This window comes from Marmota monax, unplaced genomic scaffold, assembly GCF_021218885.2.
Source record: "Marmota monax isolate L192 unplaced genomic scaffold, Marmota_monax_Labrador192_F-V1.1 WCK01_AAM20220418_F8-fsc00038, whole genome shotgun sequence".
NCBI lineage: Eukaryota > Metazoa > Chordata > Mammalia > Rodentia > Sciuridae > Marmota > Marmota monax.
Genome location: NW_026692498.1, coordinates 5,917,098 through 5,942,460, shown reverse-complemented (window position 1 = coordinate 5,942,460; position 25,363 = coordinate 5,917,098). Strand labels below are relative to the sequence as shown.

At 51.6% G+C, this 25,363-nt stretch overlaps 1 protein-coding gene across 5 annotated transcripts in view; it reads right to left on the bottom strand.

Moving 5' to 3' along the window:
• Positions 1-25,363, bottom strand: part of Pc (pyruvate carboxylase) — a 105,317-nt gene that overhangs the window by 64,441 nt on the left and 15,513 nt on the right. Inside the window, exons 1-2 of one of the 5 annotated variants that reach the window (XM_046445126.2) lie at positions 10,213-10,331; positions 3,258-3,357 (exon numbers count right to left, since the gene is read on the bottom strand). The exons of 1 other annotated variant lie outside the window; for it this stretch is intronic. Coding sequence is in view for 1 of the 4 variants with exons in the window: in XM_046445125.2 (XP_046301081.1) it covers positions 10,213-10,218 (6 nt within the window). In the remaining 3 variants the exon portion in view is untranslated. Of the gene's footprint in view, positions 1-3,257; positions 3,358-10,212; positions 10,346-10,545; positions 10,696-25,363 lie in introns of those variants that run through there. 3 more of the 5 variants (XM_046445130.2, XM_046445125.2, XM_046445127.2) reach the window with 3 other exon arrangements.

Below are 25,363 nucleotides of genomic sequence, written 5' to 3'. Positions count from 1 at the left end.
CAGCAGTCAGTGTGAGCTGGTGGTGCAGTATGATTCATTAGCAATTAGATTTTTTAAAAATATTTGTTCTTTAGTCGTAGATAGACACAATACCTTAATTTAATTTTGGTGTGGTGTTGGGGATCAAACTCAGTGTCTCTCGTGGGCTAGGTGAGCAATTTTCCTCTGAGCCACAACCCCAGCCCCAGCAATTAGATTTTTTAATGCTTGAACATACTATTAAGCATACCTTGATCGCTGCACTTGATGTGGTCCTAGCCCGAAGACCACCCAGCAAGAACAAGAAGAGAGTCGTCCCCCGCCAGCATGACCCAACATCACAGAAACAAAACCCCAGGCTGAGCTCTGACCAGATCCCTGGAGGAAGCACAGTCAATGGCTCACTGTCCTGTCTTGTGTGGTCTCCTGAACTCGAGGTAATTACTCAAAGGAGGCCTTGCGGGGTCAGGGCACACACTGCACAGTGGCCCACGTCCAGAGAGGCTAATGAGATGCAGGTGCGCCTGAGCCAGACCAGGCCTAGGTCGGCAGAGCAGATGCGCATCTCCCGGAGAGCTCGGCGAGAGGACGGGTGCAGCCCTTCAGTCCGGGATCCCAGACGGCACTAAGCTCTCTCCATCTTTCTCAGAGCTGACAACAGGTTTCTGCTTCCCTTCCAGCCCCCCGAGGGAAGCTACCCTTTAAGAAGCCCTGGCAGAAACTGGCAGGCGGAGATGCTGGGAAGTAAGCCCTGGACACTCAGGCCAGAGCTCTGCCCAGGAATACCACGAGGAGAGAGGACCAGGCGGCACGTGGGGGGAGACGCCGCAGTAATCCCTCGCTCCCAGCCGCTGGCCGAGACTAGGCTTGGCTGTGACCAGGCTTGGCTGTGACGAGGCTTGCCCTCCCGGGCAGGAGGGAGGTGTGAGTGTTCTTTCCCTGCTGGAGGCAAAGGGGTGCCAGCAGCTTCACACCCACCTTCGACTTGCCATCTGGTTGTGAGCAGCTGGGTGGGTGCAGAGCTGGAGGGAAATGGCCACGTTGGGCCTGCAGGCCGCCCAGCAGCAAGGCCAGAGGAAGAGCAAGGCCAACTAGACACTTCTTCAGTGAGATTTCTTCCTGTGCGTTACTTTAATCTCCCTATGCCACCAGGCAGAAGGCAGGGTGGGGACATTTACCCCTACTCTAAAAGAGAGCGGTGAGACCCTCAGACAAGAGCTTGGCAGAACCTGAAGTCCAGGTCTACGGAGGGTTTGAATCTGCTTGGGAAAAAGTACCGCTCTGGGGTGACTCTCCCGGGTTAAGAACCAAACTTAATCAGGAAGGAGGATCCCTTTCCAGGGGCCAGAAAGGGATGTGCTGGCCACCCTGGGTTCCAGACCTGGATGGGTTCTCATGGAAGAGAAGCCGGCACAGAGAAGGGTCACACAGACCTGGGGTGGGATCTTTTTTTTTCCAAGTTGTCGATGGACCTTTATTTTATTTGTTTGTTTATATGTGGTGCTGAGAATCGAACCCAGTGCCTCACACATGCTAGGCAAGTGCTCTACCACTGAACTAAAACCCCAGCCCCTGGGCTGGGACCTTAACTCTGTCGCTGTGTGTGGTCTGAGACATCACTGCACCCCTATTTCTCAATTTCCCCATTTTTAAACTGGGGGCTAACAGCACATTCCTCTCAGGGCTGCTCATTAGCAGCCAACAGATATGATCCCAGTCAGTTTCTATCTCCATTTTTTGTGTGTGTGTGGTTTTTAAAAAATATTTATTTATTTATTTATTTATTTATTTTTAGTTTTCGGCAGACACAACATCTTTGTTTGTATGTGGTGCTGAGGATCGAACCCAGGCCGCACGCACGCCAGGCGAGCGCACTACCGCTTGAGCCACATCCCCAGCCCTCTACCTCCGTTTTTTTCACAAAAAAACCTTCCTGCCAGGCACAGGTGGTACATGCCTGTAATCCCAACTATCAGGAGGCTAAGGCAGGAAGACCTCAAATTTGAGGCCAGTCTCAACAATTTAGGGAGGCCCTCAGCAACTTAGCAAGACCCTGTCTCAAAAACTGAAAGGGTTGTGGATGTAGCTCAGTGGTAAAGCAACCCTGAGTTCAATGCCCAGTACAAAAAAAAAAAAAAAAAAAAAAAAGGACTTTCTGAGAGGAATGGACAGAAAGGAAGGAAAAACACCTCCTAACATTGTGTTCCTAACAACTTTGGAGAATCTCCAGACACTGAAGAACTTAGTGAAGGAGGGCCAGGTAAGGGGAGAGACTGGCGGTCAGTCAGGGTTGAGGGCTTGCTGGCCATGACCACCCCTCCCCAACCTTCTCCTGGGAACCCCAGCAGCCCAGGGTGCTGTGGTGTCCCTGTGGCACCCAGCAGAGAATCCTGATGCAGTGCTGGGAGCGCAGCAAAGCCTGCATCCTGAGAGAGGTCCTCGAGGGACTCAGGTCTTTGCTTGGGCCTGCCTACTGACAGAGGAGACCCGGGGACAATGGCCAGTGGCACAGGTCACACCTCATTCCTAGTACACACAGACCACGCAGAAGAACCTTTGGAATGGGTGCCCACCCGCCCTGACTGGAAGTTGCTGGAGCGCTGGCCCAGGGCTTGCTCGGCTCTGCCCACACGGCATGAGGAAGGTCCCCTCTGAAGCAAAGACCAGGAGGCACAGGAAGTAGAAATGGGCGGCTCATAACCATAATCACGATCATAATGAAGTGGGCATTGCTGGGCTTTTACTGGATCAGACCAAAAAGATCACCATGGCCACATTCTGTCCAGTCCAGCACAGCTGCCTGGCTCTCAGCATGGGGCCCGCAGCTGCCCAAGGCATGTTTGGTGGCTGCCCTCTAGGAGCTCGTGGTCAGGGAAAGGACCACAGTTGTAAACAAAGAGGCGAGTCAAGCCCGGGGGAGCTACTATACAGAGAGAGAACAGAGAGGGCGAGGGCCGGAGGCAAACAGCAACGGGAGGCTGGGGGGAAATGGGGTGGGCAGAGAGGAGACCCAGGGGTGAGGAGGTGACCGGCAGGGAACTGCAGGCAGGGAGGGTGCAGCGTGGCAGGGCAATGTCGAGCCACTGAGGGGGTCACAAGCCACATCAAGTCTGCGTGGCTGGAGCAGCAGGTGCGAGCAGCAGGCTGGGAAGGAGGGCAACGGCCCAGGTCCCCTCAGTAGAGGAACGTAGTGCGTCCTGCTGCTGCTCAGTTTCAGCAGAAAATCTAACACACGCCGGAAACAGGCAACGACCAGCCCCCTGTGCAGGTTTAAATACCTTCAAGTTACTACTGCAGCCGTCACGGGGAGACTCCAGGGGGGACTCAGGGGAGACTCCAGGACCACTGCAGACACCGACATCACAGAGGCCCAAGACCCTGTAAAATGGCACAGCATTTGCATATAACCTAGAACGCATGTCTCCCTCTGTGCGTCAAGTCGGAGCTGCTGTGCAGTATTGTCTAGGAAATGACAGTAAAGCCCGTGCTTGCTCAGCACAGTGACCATCAGCACTAGCCCACAGTCCACGCCACCATCAGCAGCCACACAACATTTTTTTCCAGAATACCTGTTTTTCACTGTCCAGTGTCTTGCAGGGCTGGAGACTGAACGTGAGCACTCTGCCGCCCGCCTACGGCCCAGCTCTTTTTATGTTTTACTTTGCTAAATTACTGAAGTTGGTCCTGAACTTGCCATCCTCCTGCCTCAGCCTCCTGAGCCGCTGGGATAGCAGGTGTGCGCCATCGCACCCGGCTGTCTGAGGAGTTCTGGTTCACGGTTGGCTGAATCTGCGGGTGTGAAAACCCTGGGTACAGAGCAAAGTCTGTTTTCATAGTTGTTTTCTTCACCTCAGACAAACAGAAGATGCGGGGAAGAAGTGTCTGGCTCAGGTAGGCGGGTGGCAACATTATCCACATAGCTGGTGACGGGTGCTCAGATGTTAAATGGCACTGGTAACCCTGGTGTGACAGGCACAACCAGCCAGCAGATGATTCCAAGTGGAGAAGGAGGCCATTGGGCTCAGCTCTGGGGGTGGGGACACACTGACAAGAGGCAGCTCTTGTCCCTGTCCTAGCCCTCTTCTCTGGGCTCACAGTCCATCCTATTCAAGCTGCTCATGCCACCAGGGCTGGACCCCCTACTGGCCTTGGTCTCCCCTTCTTCATCGCCTTGAAACCAGCTGGAGGCACGGAGGCTGGGTGACAGCAGTGGAGGGAGGAGGCAAGAGAACTCCTGTCACTTGTTCACGCCTTGTAAGGGAGGCCCAGCGTGTGAAGGAAACGATGCAGGTGGCATGGGAAACAAAGGCAGAGGGTGACGGTCCCCACACTTGACAGGCTCACCATATGGATCGACGGAGGCACGACTTGTGTGTGGCACGCTAGATGCCACCCTGTCAACCACAGGGTAATGCCACACCACGGGCACTGGTCTGAGGCTCCCAGGCCTCTGCTGTCTTCCACACCCCCAGAGAGGTGCCACAGGCCACCCACAGTGCAATACCAGTGAACACGCACTTCAGAACCAATCCAACCAGACACTAGTGTGGACGGAGCTCTCGATTCGCAGTCCCTGCCTCTCCACATGGCTCCCGTCTCCACAGGTCCCTCCCCAGCACTGCCACCTGAGCTGTGGAACGTGAGCTGCAGCTCCAAGGTTTACGGTGTCCAACTGGGGATTTCTATCGCCTTCTGAATCTGCTTCCTGATCTACAAAAGCAGATTGAGCCAAATCATCTTGAGGAGTCGCGATGAGAACTCAGGAAGGGCTGCGCTTTGCAGTTCCTAGGAGAGTGGCCCATTAGAGATGCCTGGCACGGAGACCAATGGCCTGCTTTGTGGCATCAGCCTTAATCCTTCTCTCTTTTATCACACCCTGGGGCTACAACATCGAAAGGCAGAGACCAAGACACAGTCCTGGAAGGTTCAAAGCAGAGTCAGCCCCACACACGATCCTGAGCAGGAGCAGGGGCTGAGAATCAGAATATCCTGGTCCTGCCTCTGCTGCCACTAACCAGAGCTGTGCCCTGAGGCAAGTCACTTCCCCGCCTGGACTGCAGCTTCTGTCCCCATCAGACAAGGGATAATAACTGCTGTGCCTTCTTCATGCGAGCACTGTAGACAAAAAATTAGCCACGATGCAAGTACCATACCACAAGACACCAGGCCCTCGGTCTAGGTGGGAAGGAAGGAGCAGAGCAGGCCGTAAAAGAGCGGAAAGCCAGACCAACAGAGAGTAACACGAACACCAACCAGAGCACGACACTGAGGATCAGCCAACAACAGAAATGGAGACTCTGAAAGCTACACAACATCACTGGAAGAAATCAAAGACCTGAAGAAAAGGAAAGACACTCTATGTTCATGGACTGGAGCCTTAATACCAGTAAGATGGCAATACCTAAATGGATCCACAGATTCAGTGGATTCAAAAATCACAGCTCGAGAGCCGGACACAGTGGCGCACGCCTGTAATCCCAGCAGCTGGGAAGCTGAAGGAGTTCAAAGCCAGCCTCAGCAATGGCAAGCCACTAAGCAACTCAGTGAGACCCTGTCTCTAAATAAAAAATATAAAATAGGGCTGGGTATGTGGCTCAGTGGTTGAGTGCCCCCGAGTTCTATTTATAGTACACCCCCCAAAAAAAAAATCACAGTTCCCACTGGGTGTGGGTTTGTAGTTCCAGCAACTCAGGAGGCTGAGGCAGGAGGATCACAAGGCCAGCATTAGCAACTTGGAGAGACCCTGTCCCCCAAAAAAAAAATTTAAAAAGGGCCAGGGATGTAACTCAGGAGTAGAGCATCCCTGGGTTCAATCCCCATTATCAGGGGAAATCAACAAGATGATCCGAAAATTCACATGGAAAATACAAGGGAACCAGAAGAGCCAAAAGAATCTTGAAGGGCTGGGGATGTGGCTCAAGCGGTAGCGCGCTCGCCTGGCGTGCATGCGGCCCGGGTTCGATCCTCAGCACCACATACAAACAATGATGTTGTGTCTGCCGAAAACTAAAAAAAAAAATAAACATTAAAAAATTCTCTCTCTCTTTAAAAAAAAAAAAAAATCTTGAAAAAGAACAAAGTTGCAAGACTAGTACTTCCCATTTTTAAAACTCACTACAAAGCTCCGGGAACCAAGATGAGGAGGCATTGGCATACAGGTGACACACAGATTGGCATAACCTTCACATTTACAGTCCACTGTCCTCAACAAGGGGCCACGACAACTCAACAAACAGTGCTAGACTAACCAGATTTCTACAAACAAAAGAAATTGAACCCCTTTTAAGAAATAAAAATAAAAAGGACTAGGGATGGGGACTAGAGCACCCCTGGGTTCAATCCCCAGTCCAAAACAAAGGTGAAAGACAATCCTTATATTAGAAAAAAGTTCTAAATATTTCAGTCTGATAAAGGTCTAGTATCCAGACTATATTAAGAACACTTACAGCTCAATGAAAAGACAACCCAATTTAAAAAGAGGCAAAAAATCTTAATAGAAATTTCTTTGAGAAGATGTGCCAATGGCAATAAGCACAGGAAAAGATGCTCGACACCATTAGCCAAGGGAAACATGAATCAAGCCCCAGTGAGATCCCACCTTACAACCACAAGGTCAGGAAGTGCTGTGAGCACATGGAGACTGGAGCCTCAAGCACTGCTGAAGGGAACGCAAAAGGCAGCCACTTCGGAGATAGTCCTTCAGCTCCCCAAACAATTAAAGTTACCAAACAATCCACAATCTTATTCCAAGATGTATGTACACAAGGTAACTGAACAAACCTGTCACCCAAAAACTTGTACACAAATGTTCAAAGCAATATTTCTCATAATAGACAAAAGTGGAGACAAACTAAATGCCCATCAACTGATGAATGGATTAACAGAATGGGGTATATCCATTCAATGGAATATTATTCGGTTGTTAAAGTGCTCTTAGTTGCTACGAAGTGGCTGAACCTTGAAAACATCCTCTGTGAAAGAGGATGGAACAAAAGGCCATGAGTTGTATGATTTCATTTCTGTGAAATGTCCAGAACAGGCAGATTCAGAGACAATTGATTAGTGGTTGCCAAAGGCTGGGGAAAGGGGAAATAAGGAGTGGTTGCTGATGGGCACAGAGTTTCCTTTGTGGGTGAAAAAAATATTCTGGAATTAGTGAAGATGGTTATACAATATTGTGAATATGCTAAAAACCTGCCTGGAACTTGCCATCCTCCTGCCTCAGCCGTCTAGGTCACTGGGAGGATACATGTGGATCACTGTGCCTGGCTGAATTATACACTTTGAAAAAGAGTGAATTTTAGCCAGTTGTGATGGCACCTGCCAGCTACTCAGGAAGCTGAGGCAGGAGCACCACTTGACCCCAGGAGCTGGAGACCAGACTGGGCAACACAGTGAGACTGCATTTCAATTACAGTGAATTTCAATTTATAGTATATGAATTGTATCTCAATGAAGTTATAAAAAAATTTTTAAAAGTAATACATGCCAGAGCTCATTGAAAAGTTGGAATACTTGCAGAAATAAAAGGGTTTTAGTTTTGCTTTTTAACCATCCAAGCAGCCTCTTTGCCCCATGACCTCAGGGGGCATTCTGTTAGAGAGGGAGGTCTCTGCAGACAGAGAAGCATAGGGCTGGGTATTCTGGGATGCAGTGCTCTCCTTCATATGTATTTATTTAAAAATAGCAACAGAGCTGGGTCGTGATCAGTGGCAGAGCACTTGCTGTGCATGAGTGAGGCCCTGGGCTCCATCCCCAGTGCCATGGGGGGGAAAATCCACTCCTGTTTGCATTTCCGCTTTGGCTCTGTGCTCTACCATGATGTTACATTGTTTATGAATAAAACCTGGACCTGCCCAGACATGTACTTGAGAAAGGGAAAGACATTTCAATAACCTCTTCAGACAACGGTGGCCACTGCTCTTCAATGCTCCCCCAAACTCAACAAATAGCAAGGAATTCATGGTACTGTGGAAGCTGGAAGCCTCAAACTTTTCCTGCTACGTGACATTAAAACCCAATGGCCTTTCTCGAGCTGTAAATGGGCCTTGTTCCCAGCATGATTTCGTAACCTCCTGTGCTGGTCCTCCGGAGCACAAGGGCTCCCTGACCCAGCTGATCTTGAAGATGCTAGGGCGTTAGGTAACACTGTAGCAAAATATCACCTGGGCTATGGCCACCCATGTCATCAGAAGAGCCTGAAGCACCAGGAAGCTGTCCAGCTCAGGACAATAGATCAAGTTTCCCAAATTCTAAGCTGTGCCCAGAAGCTCTGCTTTTGCCATTAGCTACAGTATCACTAGCTGTTTTCTTTGAAACAACAGGCTCAGAAGACTCATTTTCAAGAAAAATCTGGTCAGATACCCAAGGCTGAGTAACAGCAGATTCTTGTCAGTTGCTCTTTCAAGTAGAAACTGTGGTCCCTGAAAACCCAGCCAGTTCAGTGCGCAACTCACGTGACCCACAGGTGCTTCTCCCGGTCCAGAATCTGGCTAAACCAGACACTCACTTCCTGTTTCATCACACAGAGGCTCAATCAAGAACTAAGCAGGTGAATTAATACAATAAATTAGTTTTACTGCTTCATTAAGGCCATTGTTAAGTGAAATGGAGGAGAAGGGCTCCAGGCCACTAGGCAGTCGGTGCCACTGCCCCGATCCCGGTAAAGGCATCAACAGGTATGCCACCACAGCCTTTGTCCCATGCTGGGAATGCCAGCACAGCAGAAAGGAAGAGAGCAGTCGGCACTGTCAGGAAAGTCTGTGACTCACAGACCCCCCCACACCCCCCAAACTGGCCTGAGGGCCAGCAGGGCCCTGGGGCGCTTGCGTTAAGACCCGGCTAGCCTGGGGTCTACAGAGCTGACCCTGTGAGCTGGGGGTGCGCTGAGTGGTGTGACCTGGTGCTCGCAGGTGGCCCACCCACCTCTGAGTGGGGCAGGGCTGATGGCCTCAAAGGGCCAGGCAGCTTCCAAGTCTAACAGTGCTCTCTGTCCACACCACCTCCCGTTCCGCTGACCTCGGCACCCAGCGGACTCCCAGCGGACTCCCAGCTCTCCGGTAGGCTTTGTGCTGCCACACTGGAGAAGGCCGGGAGGCGGTGAGCAGCCTAAAGGCAGCAGGCAGGGAGAGGGTGGTGGAGCCCAGCATCTCCTGCCCTGGCCCACCTGCCCCCAGCCTTAGTCCACCCACTGGGCCCACCAGATGCCCTGCCTGCAGATTCAGATTTGGCCCGCATTCCTGCCATCCGGCCCCCGAGTTCAACGTTAACAAAGGGTCTCCCTGACCTCCCTCACAGTTAAGGCCTCTCGGTTAGGAGCCCCACCGAGAAGCCACCAGCACAAGGCCCCTGGTTGGCTCAGAGTCCTGTCCTCCCAGAATATCCAATAAACAATTCGAGGTCTGGTGGGAAAGGATTTCTCATAGACTGCTACAATTGCAGCCGCAGTGAAGCTGCTTGGCCGGGGGAACCAGAGAGGAGAACAAAGTGCTATTCAGGCCCCAGGGACAGACAATAGGCCCTTATCCTCCTTTCTGGTCCAGGCGCAAAGCTGCCAGCAATGGAGGGCTCCACGGGTAGCCCCCAGGCAGGGCTGCCCCTAGAGTCTGTGGGGCCCCAGGCAAACTTTTTGAGGGGATCCATTTATACAAAAAACTTAGGTCACTCAAAATTAGCTCCCCAGCACGATTCTGGCAGCCCATCTCACGAGGTCCCACTTAAGAAACAACAGTGTCGCTGGGAACGGGGCCGGCACTTGGGGCCCCAGGTAACTCCACGGACATCTGTCATCCCTACACAGGATACAGGGATGAGAGCACCCCAAAGACCCACTGGAGGGGGACTTTTGCTCCCAAAGTACAGCCTGGGGCTACTCGCGCCTGGGCCTAAGCAGGCCTCGCAGGGACAGGTCCTCGGAGGCAGCAGGCCAGGCTTGAAGGCTCCCACTGCAAACCTAAAGTCTTATGCTAAGGAATAGAGGGGGTAACAGGACAGAAGTTCTAGCCCCAACAAGCACACAATGGCAGGGACAGCCTGGTTCCAGGCCTCTGAGCGTCCGGACTTGGTGTCTCCCTTCCTCTTTCTCAACCCTTCCAGGGGCCATCTGTGCTCACATCTTTCAGCGTTTCGAGCTAAGTGCTCCTGGCACCGCTCTCTCCCTCAATGCTCTCCATACCCTCCACCCCCTTGGCTTTGACCTTCCTCTTCCTCGGCCCCCAAAATAAGCACACCAACCTGCATTTCTCTGAGCCACTGATCTTGCTGGAACTCACCCTACCACTGGCGGGGCTTGGCAAGAGCAAATGACCTTTGTGCAGAGACTGATCTCCTCCCTGCTCTTCTGTCAATTCCAACTGGGTAAATAGTTATGGGACCAATAAAGCCTAAAGGGGGAAAAATATGGCATCACGGGCAACGCACAGGCAAAATACCTGGATCCCCTCCCTGGTCCTTTGTGACCTCTGGCAAATCATCTATAACACAAGACCCCATCCTCCCTCAGGCGTGCACGCAGGCAGACTCTGCTTACCCAGAGGTCCCCCACACATCTCCAGAGATGATCCTTACCTTTTCCTATGTGGGACAAAGGAGTTCAAGGGTATAGAGTTGATAGGCCAAGAATAGAGGTCAAGCCTGCAATTCCAGGACTAAGCTCCAAGAGAAACTGGAAGCAGGCCCAGGTGGACTGACCCTGTTCCCGAAGCCCATGTGTCAGTGGCTTGTACGTTGCCCTCAGGTTTGTTTGGGGCCTTGCCAAGCTAGATTTCAGCTTCAGAACGTCAAACACAGAAATCAACACATGGCTACTGGCCTGCAGGACACGAGAGTTATGACAAGAGGGAACAGTCTAGAAACTGTTGGCACTCTGTACACTAAGGGAGAGCTTTAGCTTTGATTGGCCTGCTCTCGGGTGACCTGGAGCAAGAGACAAAACTCTGCCCAGCCTCAGCCTTCCAGGATAGCAGCACTCACAGCCCAGGCGGTGCTGAGCAGAGGGTCCTCCCAGGGCTGCCTCAAGTCTGGGATGGTCCTGGAAGGGGACAAACTGCAGGTGGTCAGTTCTCCACTAGGTAAGCACGAGTCGCATGCCCAAGTCCATTCACTCACAGCAGGCTGTGGGCTCTCCAGGATAGGGGACAGGAGGGACAAAACCACAAGTGGAATCCTCCTTTGTCCTCTCTGAGAAGTCTGTTAATGAGACAGCAAGCAGCATACTTCCCTCCACCTGCGGCTCTCAGGGAGGAAGGTAAACCACACCTCAGACCAACTCTGCTTCTAATGTCCTCTTTTTGGGGTGTGGCTGTGGAGGTGAGGGCAGAAGAATAAACAAGAGACTTCCCCAGTCCCTAAGCCACACGACCTCCAGATGTCCTCATCAAACTGGCCTCAGAGCAGAGGCAGCCCAGGGATGGTTAGTGGCACCCCGGGAGTGGTCAGTGGCACCCCAGGAGTGGTCAGTGGGACCCCGAGCCTCTTCCTGGAAGGAAGTGCCCGTCTGCTTAAAAAGAGACCAACTGGCAGAAAAAAGAAGATGAACACTTCTGTTAGACCAAGCCCTTGAGCCTCCCTGCACCCAATAAACAGCAGGGTGCCAGGAGGTCTCTGAAAAGAATCTTGCACCATTGTGGCACCTTGGGCCAAAGTGGACCACAAAGTGGACAGCGAGCTGTCTGGGTTGGTCTCAGAAGGTGAAACAAATAGAGAAAATGTTTCCTATTTGCAAACTGTCCCTTCACTCGCATCCTAAAGAGGGCTCTGTGGGGCCCAGGGTGGCACTGTGTGCTGACCTCCGGGCACCACAAGCCAAGCAAGAATGGGAAGCCTTGGCTGGTGGGGACAGAGTAATGACAACAGTGGAGTGGGCCCCAAGCCAGAGGCAGCAAATGGACCAAGTGGGAGGGTCTGTGCCAGGAATACCAAATACACAGCAAGGGAGGGGACAACGCTGACAAAAGTCTGAGGTGGCGACCAGGAGCCTGGTCCAGGCAGCCCCTCTGCACAATTCAGAACTTCATCAGGCCTTAGCTTTTTGGACACGCCGTAGGCCTAAGAGGGCGACCAGGGCTCTGAAATGGCACCCAGTCAGAGGCACATCCGTGGCAAATGACAGATCTCGGTCACAGATGACAGAAGCTTGACAACGTAGGTTTGCACAGTCCCGGCACAAAGTGCCCGCTGACCGAACACCAGAAGGAACCACTCAGTGAGGCTGGCTCCGGCTGAAGTAATCAAATCAGCAGCATCAGAAGACTGTGAGTAAGGGGCGTGGGTGACCCACAATGTCCCACACCTCTTGCTGGATACAGAGGAAGGGGACGGGAGGAGGAGGGAGAGGAGGAGTGAGAGTGGCCGTGGTTCTCAGACCCCACGCCCCAACACTCCAAAGCCCAGCTGGCCTAGGGGAGCCTGCAGGGGGGCCAGGGCCTCCGCCCCTCCTCAGAACCAGGAGAGTTCCCGCAGCGCCGGCAGCCTCCCCCGGGCAACAGAAGTGTCCATCTTCTTTTTTCTGCCACTAGCCCCTGCCTAACAGCTGGAGAGGAAGGAGGCCTCAAGCATAGACTCAATTTTGGAAGGAAGCCCAGATCTCACACAATAGGGGACTGAGACAAGCACAGGGGGCAGGAGAATTTTCAGCCTGAGCCTAAACCCAGATACAGGGGCTGCCCGCGGACGGCCCGCCTCCTGGGGACCTATGAGGAACTTCCCAGAGGAGGCAAAGGACCCACCCTGACCACGGCTCCCATCGACCCCAAGACCTCGCATCCTCCCCTGGGCAGCCTCACCCCTTCGCCTCCCTCCTTCCATGGGGTCAGAGCCCTGACCTCCTCCGGGAACAGAGCTGGGACTGGATCCAATTTTAATTTGTTCAATGCATAGAAACACAGGTGAGTGCAGTGCACATGTGGCCAAGGACAAGAAGCCTCCCTGTCCCCAGTTGGCTGCCCAGGGACGGGCCCTGTGCACACCCTCGTCTCCTTTGCACTGAGGAAGGCAGCCCGCTCCCACTCAGGCAGCGAGGAGTGTGCAAACAACCCTCAAAACCCAGCTGCCTGCCGAAAACAACCTTCTCCTTAGGTTTCTACAAACCCTCGAGCAGGACTATCTTGATCTTCGCTAGAGCCTTAAGCAGCAGCATCCAGAGAGGGAATAACAGCAAAGGGAGGACAGAGGCCAAGGATCATTTGTAAACTAGATGAGAACCAAGATGTCCGAGCAAAGAACCTGCCCCTGGACCCCAGGCATCGCACCAGACGCTACTGCGGTGGGAAAAATGAAAGGGAGCTGCAGGATTTGCAAAGGACACAAGCTCAGAAACGGCAGCAAGAAAACCTGGCACCACTCAGAGAAAAGAGAACTCCAGCAGGCGAGCTGGGAGGTGTTCTTCTGGGGCAGTGGCGGGAAGGCGGAGGACCTGGGTGCGGGCACAGGGGCGGAGTCTGGGCAAGTAGCTCCCTGCTTGAAGTCTCAGTTTCCTTGAGGTGACACCTTTTACTTTCAGGATAATTATAACAAAACAGAGATGACATGTAAAGAGACCCCAGGGGACCAGAACAAACTTAGCGGCTGTCAGTATTTCTCGCTGTCATAATTATTTTTCTGTTGTATTCTTTTACATATATTTAGTTCTAAATGTGGAAAAACCGACCAGCGGGTAGAAACCCACCCAAGAACTCTGATCTCATGCTCCCCACACTCTGGGACTATTCCAGAATTTCAGAGTGACAAGGGTGGACAGAGAAAGCTATTGGGAGGTGGTGGGACCGTAAGGAGTTGGGGCTAGTGGAGGGAAGTCAGGACACAGGGGCATGCCCTTGAAGGCGACATAGGGATCCACCCTCCTCCGCTCCCGTTGTCCAGCTACCACAAGGTGAGCAGCTCCACTGTCGTGTGCTCCCGCCATGATGTTCCGTGCCACCACAGGGCCAAAAGCAGTGCAGTGCACCACCCCTGGAGAGAGACCCCAAGATCATCAGCCAAAACAAGCCAATTATCTCATTTTGTCACAGTGATGGAAGCCAACACAGCGGCCCTACTCGTTCACAGGGGCTCCTTCCCCAGCCCTTCGCTTGTGAAACAGGGAAAACAAGGCCATCAACTTCCTAAACGTAATTCCCTGTTCTGTGAGTGAGCTCGGATCCCCCTGCATGAAGCCCACCCAGCATCTCCTACTTCAGAACAGACTTTCTGAAGAAGTCGAGGGCTTCTGAGCAGTCTCCATCTCAATCAGAGGGAGAAGTGGGAAAGAGGCTTTGGAACCTGAAATCTAAACCAACAGAATCATGACGAGAATGGAGACAAAGGTGCAGACAGACGTACTTCCGTTCCACAGATGACCGCCCATGACGACGGAGCCACTCAGGGTCAGCAGGGCAGGAAGAGCAGCGAGCCCGGCCTCACAGAAGCGCAGGCCCAACTTCAGCATGAAGCCAGCGCCTGGTCGTCCCCAGCTCCGTCCTTTCAGACACGGGCCGAGTGGTTCGTCACCCAGGAGGAGGCCCAGCCCTCCAGGAGCTTCGCCATCGCCCAGGAGGCCTATGAAGAAAACGTCACACCCGGCTTTAACCCTGACTCCAAGGAACTGTCTCCGCCCAGTTTGCTGTTAGCTACCAAGGGGCTTTCTGATAAGGACACAGAGGGTCTGAGACCATCTTTATTCCTGGAAAAACCACTCCAGAGAGGAAAGGGAGGCAGGAGTAACGTCATCTTCATTTGAAGAGAGTGGCCCACCTTTGCCCCCACGTCCCACCTGGAGGTGCCCTGGGCAGGGACTCTGCAGGGAAAGGGGGCCAGGTGGAGGCAGCAGCCCAGAGGCCACCAGGGAGCTGTGGTGCACAACCAGGTGGAGGAAGAGTCCCCGGAGTCGACACCTTCCTTTCTACAAAAGAGCTACGTAATAAGCGAGAGTTTTAAGTGGGTCATGGAAAAGCACAGAGCTCCGCGATGTCAGAAAATCTTGAGACAAAAATTTGGGGGAAAAAAAAAAGGAATTAAAGTGGACTTGGCAGAACAAATAACAAGCACTCTATTCCTCCTCTTTATTTGCAAACAGGATAGACACAATCTTTGAACAGAAGGACAATGGCATCCTGGGCTCCTATCTTGGAGAAAGCATCTAGGAAGCCATTTGGCAGAAATGATGAAAGTTAAGCAAACTCAAGGCACAGAGAAGATAAATGATGCAGCAGATAAATAGGAAGCAGGTTTCTCCCTTTGCAGACCTAGAATTACTGGGAGACCTCTGAGAAATAAAGACCCCCATCTAGCAGCCTTTTCCCAGTTAGCAGATATTGCCTTTGTGATCATGAAAGATAAGCAAGCTATTTTCTAACTAGAAAAACTGTACAACAGCTTACAAATGTAAAATGGACAGCTCTTACTAAAAAGCAGATAATTTAAGGAATATTATCTTTTGAAACAATCTGGAACAATACGTAATTATAGTTAACCTGCAATTTGTCCACATTAATGAAATGGGAACAGCAAGCATAGATAATTCAATAAAAACATTTAAAGAGAACTTCTGAAATGCCTGGCATAGCGTGGGAAGCAGAATTTCTTTAAAACTGTGTTAAACTTGGAAAGCAAGGTTGCTGTGGCCTGGATCTTGAACATTCCCCAAAGGCTCATGTGCTGACGGCTTCGTTGTCACCCTTAGGCCTTGCTGGGGGTGAAGGAACCTTTGGGGGAATGTCCTGGGAGGGGATATTGAGTCTTCAGCCCCAGCCCTCCATCTCTCTCTCTCCTCCCTCCCTCCCTCCCTCTCTCTCTCTCTCTCTCTCCCCTCTCTGCCAGGATGTCCTGTGCTGCCTCAGGCCCCAAGCAACCATTAACTGAAACCTCTGACACAAGAGCCAAAATACACCTTTCCTCCTTCAATCTGACTTTGTCAAGAATTTGTCACAGCAACAGAAATCTGACACAACCCATTATGATGATACAAAATCCTGGAATTCCATTAATGTGAACAAATTGCAGGTTAACTATAATTATGTATTGTTTCAGATTGTTTCAAAAGGTAATATTCCTTAAATTATCTGCTTTTTGGTAAGAGCCGTCCATTTTACATTTGTAAGGGTGCTGGTCAGCTTTCTATCACCGTGACAAAATACCTGAGAAAATCAACTTAAAGGACGAAAGGTTTCTTTTGGCTCACAGTTTCAGATGTTTCATTCCATGGTTCTTTGTCTCTATTACCACAGGCTATGGTGAGGCAGAGCATCATGGGGGAGGCAGTAAGGCAGAGCAGAGCTGCTCATGTCATGGCCAGGAGCAGTGGGCGGGAAGGTGTCCAGGCATGAAGCACACCCTTCCAAGGCATGCCTCCAATGACCCCAACTCCTAGCTCCCACCAGTAGCGCCACCAGCTGGGGACCAAGAGGACTTCAACACAAGAGGCTCTGGGTACATTCCAGGCTCAAACAGTAACATAACCAAGCACTCAAACAACCTCAGTAGTCAGTATGACCAGGGGCAGGGGACAATGAAAGCCGTTTTGGCACAAGAGTCTGAAAATGCCCATATTCTAGTTCCAAAATGCACAGGTCCACGGACAAAGAGCAGGAAGGCACAGCAAGCCGAGGTCAATCCTGGTTACTTTTATTAAATGTTTTATTTCTTTTTCTTTTTTTTTTTTTTTTGCCATTGTAACCATTTTAACACAGACAGTTCAGTGAGTGTTGGTCTATTTGTGACTTTGTGCAACCATCACCACTGATTCCAGGACATTTTCACCATCCACAACAAACTCACCACGTCAGTGGCCCCTGGTGGTCCACTGCAACCACTGATCTGCTCTCCACCTCTCTGGATCCGCCTATTCTGGACAGTTCGCAGGACCTCATACCCCACGTGTCTTCTGTGCCTGGCTTCTCTCGGCACGCTTTCACGGTTCATCTATGTCTATCACCTGTCAAGGCTTCATTCCTTTTTATAGCTGAATAATATTCTATTCATTTGTTTTTGTTTTTTTATACTAGGTTTGAACCTGGGGTACTTTACCACTGAGCTTCATCCCTTTTTATCTTTTGAGACAGGGTCTCACTAAGTTGCTTAGGGCCTCGCTAAATTACAGAGGCTGGCCTCAAACTTGCAATCCTCCTGCCTCAGCCTCCCAAATGCTGGGATTACAGGCCTGCACACCAGCTTGGCCCATTCATCTGTTGATGAACATTGTGCTATTTCCATTTTGGGGCTATTATGAATAATGCTGCCATGAACATTTATAAATATATTACACTTTATTCTTTTAGGGAAGTTTTGGGAATTGAACCCAGGCCTTGTGCATGCCCCCTTGTGCATGATGCTTGACCATCCAGATTAATTTATGCAGTTAAGTTTGAAGAGTCAAGGACTCAAATCCAACAGATTGACTCTATGGTGTAACTCCCAATCATGCTGCTGTCATTTAGAACTAGATGACCCCCAAAGGCCAATGTATTAGGACTGGTCCCCAGCGCCAAGGAACAATGAGAGGTGGTGGAACTTTTAGGGAGTGGGGCCTAGTAAAAGGCTTTAGGTCCCTGGGGGCATGCCCCGAAGGGCACTGTGCAACCCCAGTCCTTTTTCCTCCTGCCTCTCTTGCCCCAGGCCAGGAGGTGAGTAGACTTCCTCCACCACGCCCTGCAGGTAGGATGTGCTGCCTTGCCACAGGCCAAAAGCATCCGGGCCAACCAGTAGTGAATGGAAAGCTCTAAAACTGGAGCAAAATAAATCTTTTCTCTGTATAAGTTGATTTGCCTCCAGTATTTGTTTCAGTAAGGGAAAGCGACCTAACACACGCACTTTGTCCTCCTGGGGCCCGGAAGGTGCACAGCAGCCAGCAATGCTGAATGGCAGGGGCATGGTTAGAAATCTACACGCATGAAGCACCAGCTGCACGGACAGAAAACGACCTGACCTTTTGTACTCTCTCGGGTTCCTGAGGCTGATATCCAGGAAGCTCACAGGCTGCCCGGGTGGTCCTTCAGTTAGCAGCAGTACTGAAGTGAGGCCCGGCCGCTGGGAGGCTGGAGACGAGGCTGGAGATGGGCAAAGTCAGGGTGGACACCTGCTCACCCCCAGAAGGCTGTCAGTGAAGGCTCCGCAAAAAAACACAAGGACAGAGGGTGGCAGGAAGGAGGAGACCAGACCCAGGAAAGCAAGAAAGAAGGACGAAGAGGCGGCATGTTCCTGAAGACAAAAGGGAAACAGCCAAGACGGCAAGAAAGCAAATCTGAGGGAGCGCAACTGCCCCTCCATCTCCCCGCAGAGGCGAGAGGACGGAAGGCCTCGGGAAAGGGTCAGTCAGCGGCCTCTGCTGTGCTGCTCTTACAGCCTAAGGCCTACCAGCTTCAGAAGGTGACCTGCGGCCAACGGGGCCACCCCCAAGTGCAAGAGAAAGCGAGGCGCATAGCAGAGGGCCAGGCTGGCTGCGCGCCCCGGAGCCTCAGTGAGGCCCCTAAAAACCGCACACTGCGACTTGGGCGGGTGCAGGAAGGACCTCCGTCTAGACCCAGGGCTGCAGGGCGTCCAGTTCAGCTTCAGGATCCCAACAGTCAGTTGGCAATAAAGGAATAATAAAGGTCCTTTTTTTTTTTTTTTAATTAAGGAAAAAAAAAAAATAACTGTAAAAATGAATCTCTGTCTAAAATGGCCCAGTGTTACACGACAAGCACAGCATGGGGGACTGCCATGAAAGGCACAGAAGAGAACAAGGACCCCCTCGGAGCAGAGGGCGGAGCCTCTAGAGACCCAGGAGGGCCTCGGGGTGCCCTGGACAGAGTGAAAACTGGGAGAGGAGCCCCCGCAGACCGACGGGTGCTGAGCAACGGAGGACAGGCCAGAAAGGGAGGGCTGCAGCTGCTGAGCTAGAAGGCAACTCTCAGGAGCAAGCGATGAAAAGTTAAAGATCTGGGCTGGGGGCGAGCTCCGTGCTCGGGCGCTTGCACCGCGCCTGGGCGGCTCAGGGCTCCGTCCCGGCACTGCAAAACATAAAGAAAAAGTTTCCCCGAATCCATATGGAGAAAGTAGAGGGTAGAGAAAAGGATTACAGGAAAAAGAAACAGCTTTTTGGAAGAAACCTTTTTAAAGTAATGGTGAACAAGGTGGCGCTCTACAAGACGTGGACGTTCACGGGAAGAATTCCTGCCTGCGGTCACCTGGCCTCCCTCCTCAAGGGAGCCTGGGGAAGCAACGGCCAGCCACTCCTGGAACTGAGCTTGTGGCCAAGGGGAGCTCAGGCACCTCGGGGGCTGCGCCTGTGCCATGGGCGGGTCCTCTGAACTGTGGCCACTGTGCCCAAGCGAGACCTCACACACAAGGCCCGAGGCAGTAAAAGCACGACAGAAAGACAATCTGGAAGCAGGTTAAGGAACAAAAAAGGCAGCCTTCGCAGCGCCCTCACAGAAGGAGCTTTGCAAAACCAAGAATGAGGCCAGCCTGAGATGAGCACGACCAAGACGGAGGTGGCATGGCACAGTAACATTAGGTCTCACAGTCTACCCAGGACTGAAAAAACGCCAGCATCATTATGGAATTTCAGAAATCAAAAGGCTGAAACGGCAAAGTATTTGGAAAAAGCACTAGTAGGAATCTGCAACCAGGGCCGAAGAGGAGCAGGACCTGAAAACACTCAAGGCACGGGCTCAGCATCTCGGCAGGCCGTTCCTGCTACCTAAGCACCCCTGCCCACGGGCGAAGGCCAGGGAGCATCTGGGCCCCAGGCAAACCCACATGCTCGACTTGGAGTTGACCTCAGCTCTTCAAAACCAGGGACAAGGCCCAGGGACTCTGAAGTGGTCTTCAGGGACAAACCAGTGTCACCTGAGTTTGAAAGAGTGACCAGACCTCCAGGCCCCACGTTACAGCAGTTCAGTTGGCAGGAGTGGGGGAGGGGGCAAAAGTGCATCCATCACTGCAGTGGGCCAGGCACCCTGCCCAGCAGCGAAACGGAAGACCCCCGAGAATGGGAACCAAACCTAGGGACACCTCAGAGCACCACGTGGAAGGGAAGTGAGTTTTCCAACTGGGCAAAATACACATGACCACCCACCCCTCCCATGAAAATATCTAAAAATACTGGATAAACCATGTGTATGCATAAATAAATAAACAATGTGTACACACACATACACACACACAAGTTGGCAAAACTTAAGGAACACTCAGGCCAAAATCTAAGAGGAAGCAGAAGCCCAATTATTATAGCTTGGACCGGGGACGTCCCCCAGAGGCTCATGTGCTGAGGGCCTGGTGCCCTCGCAGCAGTGTTCGAAGGCAGGGCTGCTGGGAAGTGACTGGGTGACAAGGGCTTTGACAGGTGGATGAATCCACTGAAGGGTTCATGGTGCAATGGACAATCGGAAGCTGGAGGGAACCTTGGAGGCCCTGCTCCCTGGCTCCCCACCACAACCTCTGCTTCCCAGCTGCTGCGAGGAGAGCAGCTTTGCCCCACCAGACCCTTCCACCATGATGTGCGGCCCCACCATAGGCCCAGAAGCCAGGGATCCAACCCAACATGGACTGAAGCCTCTGAAACAGTGAGACCAAAGAAATCTCTCCTCCTCTGTTTTTCTCTGGTATTTTATCAGTGTGGAAAAGCTAACCAACACCCCCAGAGAGGTAAGGAAGCATAAAAAAATGATTTTTTATTCTGAGGGAATTTACAGAACCAGGCAAGACTGAATCAGCTTTCAAAGCCTTAAAGGGCACAGGGGCCCAGCCCAGAGCCCAAGGTAAAAATCTAAGGAGATCTTACACCAGTGGAATCTGAGACCTCTGGTAAGTGAACCAGAAAGAAACCTGATCTATCTCCTCCCATCCCAGAAAACTACCTGTAAGAAAAATCAACTGAATTGATCTTTATCACTGAGCAGATGGGTAAACAAAGAAAAAACTCACCCCAAGAAGTCGTGATCACAAGACTGCCTACTACAGACTTTCAGTCCAGATTCCCACCCGAGTGACCCAAAAACACTCAATGCTTGTATTGCCAGTGCAAGAAGAGTACAGCCACATGGGAAGAGAGTCTGGCAGAACCTGGAGGAGCCAGAAGTGCCAGCGATTCCACACTCGGCTTACACCTTGGAGAAACGCATGCTCACGTGCGCCAGGAGCCATGGCCAAGAATGTTCCCAGTCATTCCTTCCCAAGAGTCAAGATGAAAGCCGCAGGCTTCTCAGCAAGAGGAAGGCTAAACACACCGGGCGCGCAGGTGTGCTCCACGGCAGTGAAAATGAACGGGGCTACGGTGCCCTCGAGGGCAAGTCTCCACTGGAACGTGAAGTCACAGAACTCAGCAGAGTGGTCCCATGTCTAGGAAATCCAAAAAGAGCAAAATTAAGGGCTGGGGATGTGGCTTAAGCAGTAGCACGCTCGCCTGACATGCATGGGGCGCTGGGTTCGATCCTCAGCACCACATACAAACAAAGATGTTGTGTCCACCGAAAACTAAAAAATAAATATCAAAAAAAAAGAGCAAAAATAACTAATAAATTATTTCGAGATGGGTCATAGGTGGAAAACCATGAAGCACATCAGGAGAAATCAATTAATCAAGTCAGAATAGCTGTGGAGTGAGTGAGCTTCCACTGGGGAGGGGACATGGGGAACATAAATTTCCCCTTTGTTAGATGGTTCTAATGTATTCATGCTTTCAATGTTTTCCGTGAGATGTATTTTGCAAAAACAAACAAATAGCAAAAAGAAAAAAAAAAACCCTGTGGAATGCCACACAGCTGCTAAAAATTGCAGCAGGACTGAACTCACCAAGTTCCAGGTGCAAAGGGCAGGCCAGAGAGGACAGGAAGACAAAGAGGGTGCAGGAAGGAAAGAGGACACCCCTCTATTTCTATTTAAAGGGACCCACTGTCTTCCAGAAGGATAAACAAGCTCAAGCTCATTGAACCAGAGGCAGCACCTGGGGCAGGGAGCTGGCCCCCGGCAGTGAGGGGAGGAAAGGGGCCTCATCCATCTCCATGTCTGTACCAGACACTAGCAAGTGTTACTGGGCAAAACGAGTAACTTTTTTTAAAAAAAGGAAAGTTAAACACTAACCCTTTGGGTTGCCACTTAATAACCCACTACCAGACTCTCCTAGGTTCAAAGGTAGCACCTCTGAAGCAGCGGCCTGGGTCTCCCCGAGGTCCCTTTGCCTCCCCAGGCCTGTGGTCAGTGTGCCAGGCGACGGCATTGGCAGGCAGCACTCCAGCCCACCCAAGCCCAGGGTCCCTCGAAGGCCCTGAGGATGGACTTCAACAATGACCGGACTGGGGCTCTGCTGGGCTGGCTGATCTGGAACAAAAATCTGAGTCAGCTGAAATGTTCCTTTAGGGCCATAAATCTGCTAGGAATGGTTACATTTGCCCTTTCCCCCAAAATGCCCTTAGCCTGGTTCCCTGGAGGGGGCAAAGCCTCCTTAAGCTGGAGAAGGGAGACAGGAAAGGAAAAGTGGCTCCAAGCTGAACAAAGGCGGATACAGAACACAGGCCCACCAACCCCGCGCACATGCACACACGCCCCTTACTGGGGATCGAACCCAGGGGGCTTTACCACTGAGCTACACTCCTACACCCCCTCCCCACTTTTTCTTTTTTCCAATTTTGAAACAAGGTCTAGCTAAGTTGCTAAGGCTGGCTTCGAACTTGCCATCCTCCTGCCTCAGCCTCCCCAGTTACTGGAATTATAAGCACCACTGCACCCTGCTGACACAGCTTTTCCTGGAGGGCAAAGCATACCATCCCTGTCTTATGACTTTAGTCTCAAAGTGCTTCCCTTGGCAGCAGATGCCCTACCTGTCTTTTCTGCTGAAGTGACCACACTGGTGTGGTGTTCAAACCCCATTCTGAAGTTCCAGCACAGGAGCCATGAAAATCAAGAAGCATTTGGGAGAAAAATAGAAGTGAGGGTTGTTGAGTTCACGTTTATGCTAGGAGGAGGCCTCCCCCACCACACATGCCCCTCTCAAGTCCACACCACACGCTTGCTCTTTTGCTCAGTCCATTTGCCAAGGCACGCACAGCAAGAGCTCCATGCAACCAGAAGAAAGGCATTTCCCCGTGATCAGCCCTGCCAGGCGCCTTAGCCCTGCCAGCCCAGACTCCCTGGGCAGTGGGAGGCTCACACTGACCACGTTGTCTCACCAGAAACAAGGCAAGAACTGGAGGCACTCAGCCCCAGAGCCTGTGCATTCTTCCAGGTGGTTCTCTCTCTCTCGGGATAATATTTTTTCCCCAAGTCGGTGCTCAGGGCTGATTGCTGACTCGGTTTTCTGACGGAATGTGCTTAGTAGCCCATCTTCCGCCCGTCCTCATTTCCTCTTTTTACTTACCCCTCCATCTTCCCCCAGACCACAGCCCTGGGGTCAGCTTCCTTCAGCCTCACAGGGGTCCCTTTTCCAGCATTGCACTTCAAGATGAAGACGATCAAACAGAGCTTCTCAATTCCTCCTCCACTCCCACACGACAACTTTTCTCTGTGACATTTGTCTTTGCTTCTCCCTTCTGCTGCAACCACTTGCCACTCCACACCAGTGGGGTTACTCCACAATGCGCTGGTCCCCGCCCTACCTCCTGACTCCCCCCACCCCTGGTCAGCCTGCACACTGCTGCCAGAAGGTTTCCAAAACCCCATTCACTGCTGGGTGGTCCCCAGCTCCAGCCCTTCAGGGGCTTCTTATCATCTGTAGTCCCCACACAGCTCTGACCAGGTACCCGATCCCCAGCAGCATCCACACCTACCAGGGCTCCAGAGGGCCAGTCCCTGTGTGCATCAGCGGGCAAAGCAGGGGCAGATCTCCTCCCACTGGGGGCTCCAACACCCTCCCAGGCCAGCAATGCTGGGGCACCACACTTCCCATGCCTGGCTTTTCTCATCACATGACTCTGCCCAGGGTACAAAGCATCTGCCCCTCCTCCCACTGGCCCAGAGGAGACCATTCAAGGGCAGGTGCTTCCAAGAGGTCTCTCCCGAATCATCCTGATGAAGATACAGCCCCTCATCCTGCAGGTCTTTGGATTCCTATTTTACCTCACAAGAGTTCCTCTGTGATTGTCCTCCAGTAGTGCTGTGAACAAGACCACCAGCAGGATGTGCCCACGAGGTGCCAGCATGACATTCTGCCACTCCTGTGAGTTATCTCATTTGATCTCCCCAACAGCCCCATAGAGAATATCTCATTGTCCCTCTTTTAAAGATGAAAAAAACAAACAAACAAAAAAAAAAAACAAGGATCAAAGAGACTAAGGAACCTGTCAGAGGTGACAGGCTGGTAATGGCTAAACCTGAACTCCATCCTGTCCACCTGGCTCCAGTGCCCCTGACCTCAACTACCACTATGCCCTTCCCTGCTAATCCAGTGTTTGTGCACTTAGCATCTCACCTGCCCAGACACTGCACTCAATTGACAGGACTACTGTCGTATATTAACTAGTCGATATTTGAACAAGCTTGTATTTTGCCCCAGTCACAGGAAAGTGACCAAGGGCAAAAGCTGGTACCAGGTCCTAGTGGCCTTACAGCATCCAGTCGAGAGCTGGGTTCACCACAAGGGCACAGCAGATACTTGAGGAAAGAACAATTTCCTGGAATACTAGACAGAAATGCCCGCTGTCCTCCTTGAAAACCACTCAGCTCACTGAGAAGACTCAGATTGGATCATGGGGAATTTATTCTGCCAGGTATTGTAATTGGCATTTGAGAATATCCGAATGGGGTCAGCCTCAGTGGTGCAATCCTATAATCCCAGCTATTCAGTAGGCTAAGGCAGGAGGATGGCAAGTTCGAGGCCAGCCTCAGCAATTTATCAAGGCCCTGTCTCAAATTAAATTTCAAAAGGGATAGGGATGTAGGGCAAGGCCCTTGGTGCCTCCCCAGACCTGCAGAAACAAAAAAGAAAAAGATCACAAATGAACGGATGGAAAGACAGCTCAGGTTAGCAGAAATACAAATAGCTATTGTGCAACCAGCTGACCAGGGCAGTGAGAAACCAGGGAGGCCAAAGAAAATCTAAGTCTTCAAGGAAACAGCCTGGGTAACAGCAGGGAGAGCTGCGCGGCTAAGAGGAGGCAACTCCCAGGTGACTGTGGAGGCTCCCAGAAGAGGCCAACACCCATCAGTCAATCAAGAAGGAAAGGAGTTTCAGGTTGGCTTTGCAGCCCTGGGGACCAGGATACTCTGTGACACGGTCTAACACCCTGTTGAACAGAAGCGCATTCTAAGAACCCCAGGACAGAAATCAGGATTCCTTCTCTCCAACCTTGGCTCTGACTTGTTAGTAAAACTTACAGGGACATTGTTCTGGACTAAGTTTCTGAACTGGGCCCAAACAGACCAGACTAAAATCAAAATGGAATCAATCACATTGAAGTTTCACCAACCTGAAACTCAGCTGCTTATCTGATCCAATGAA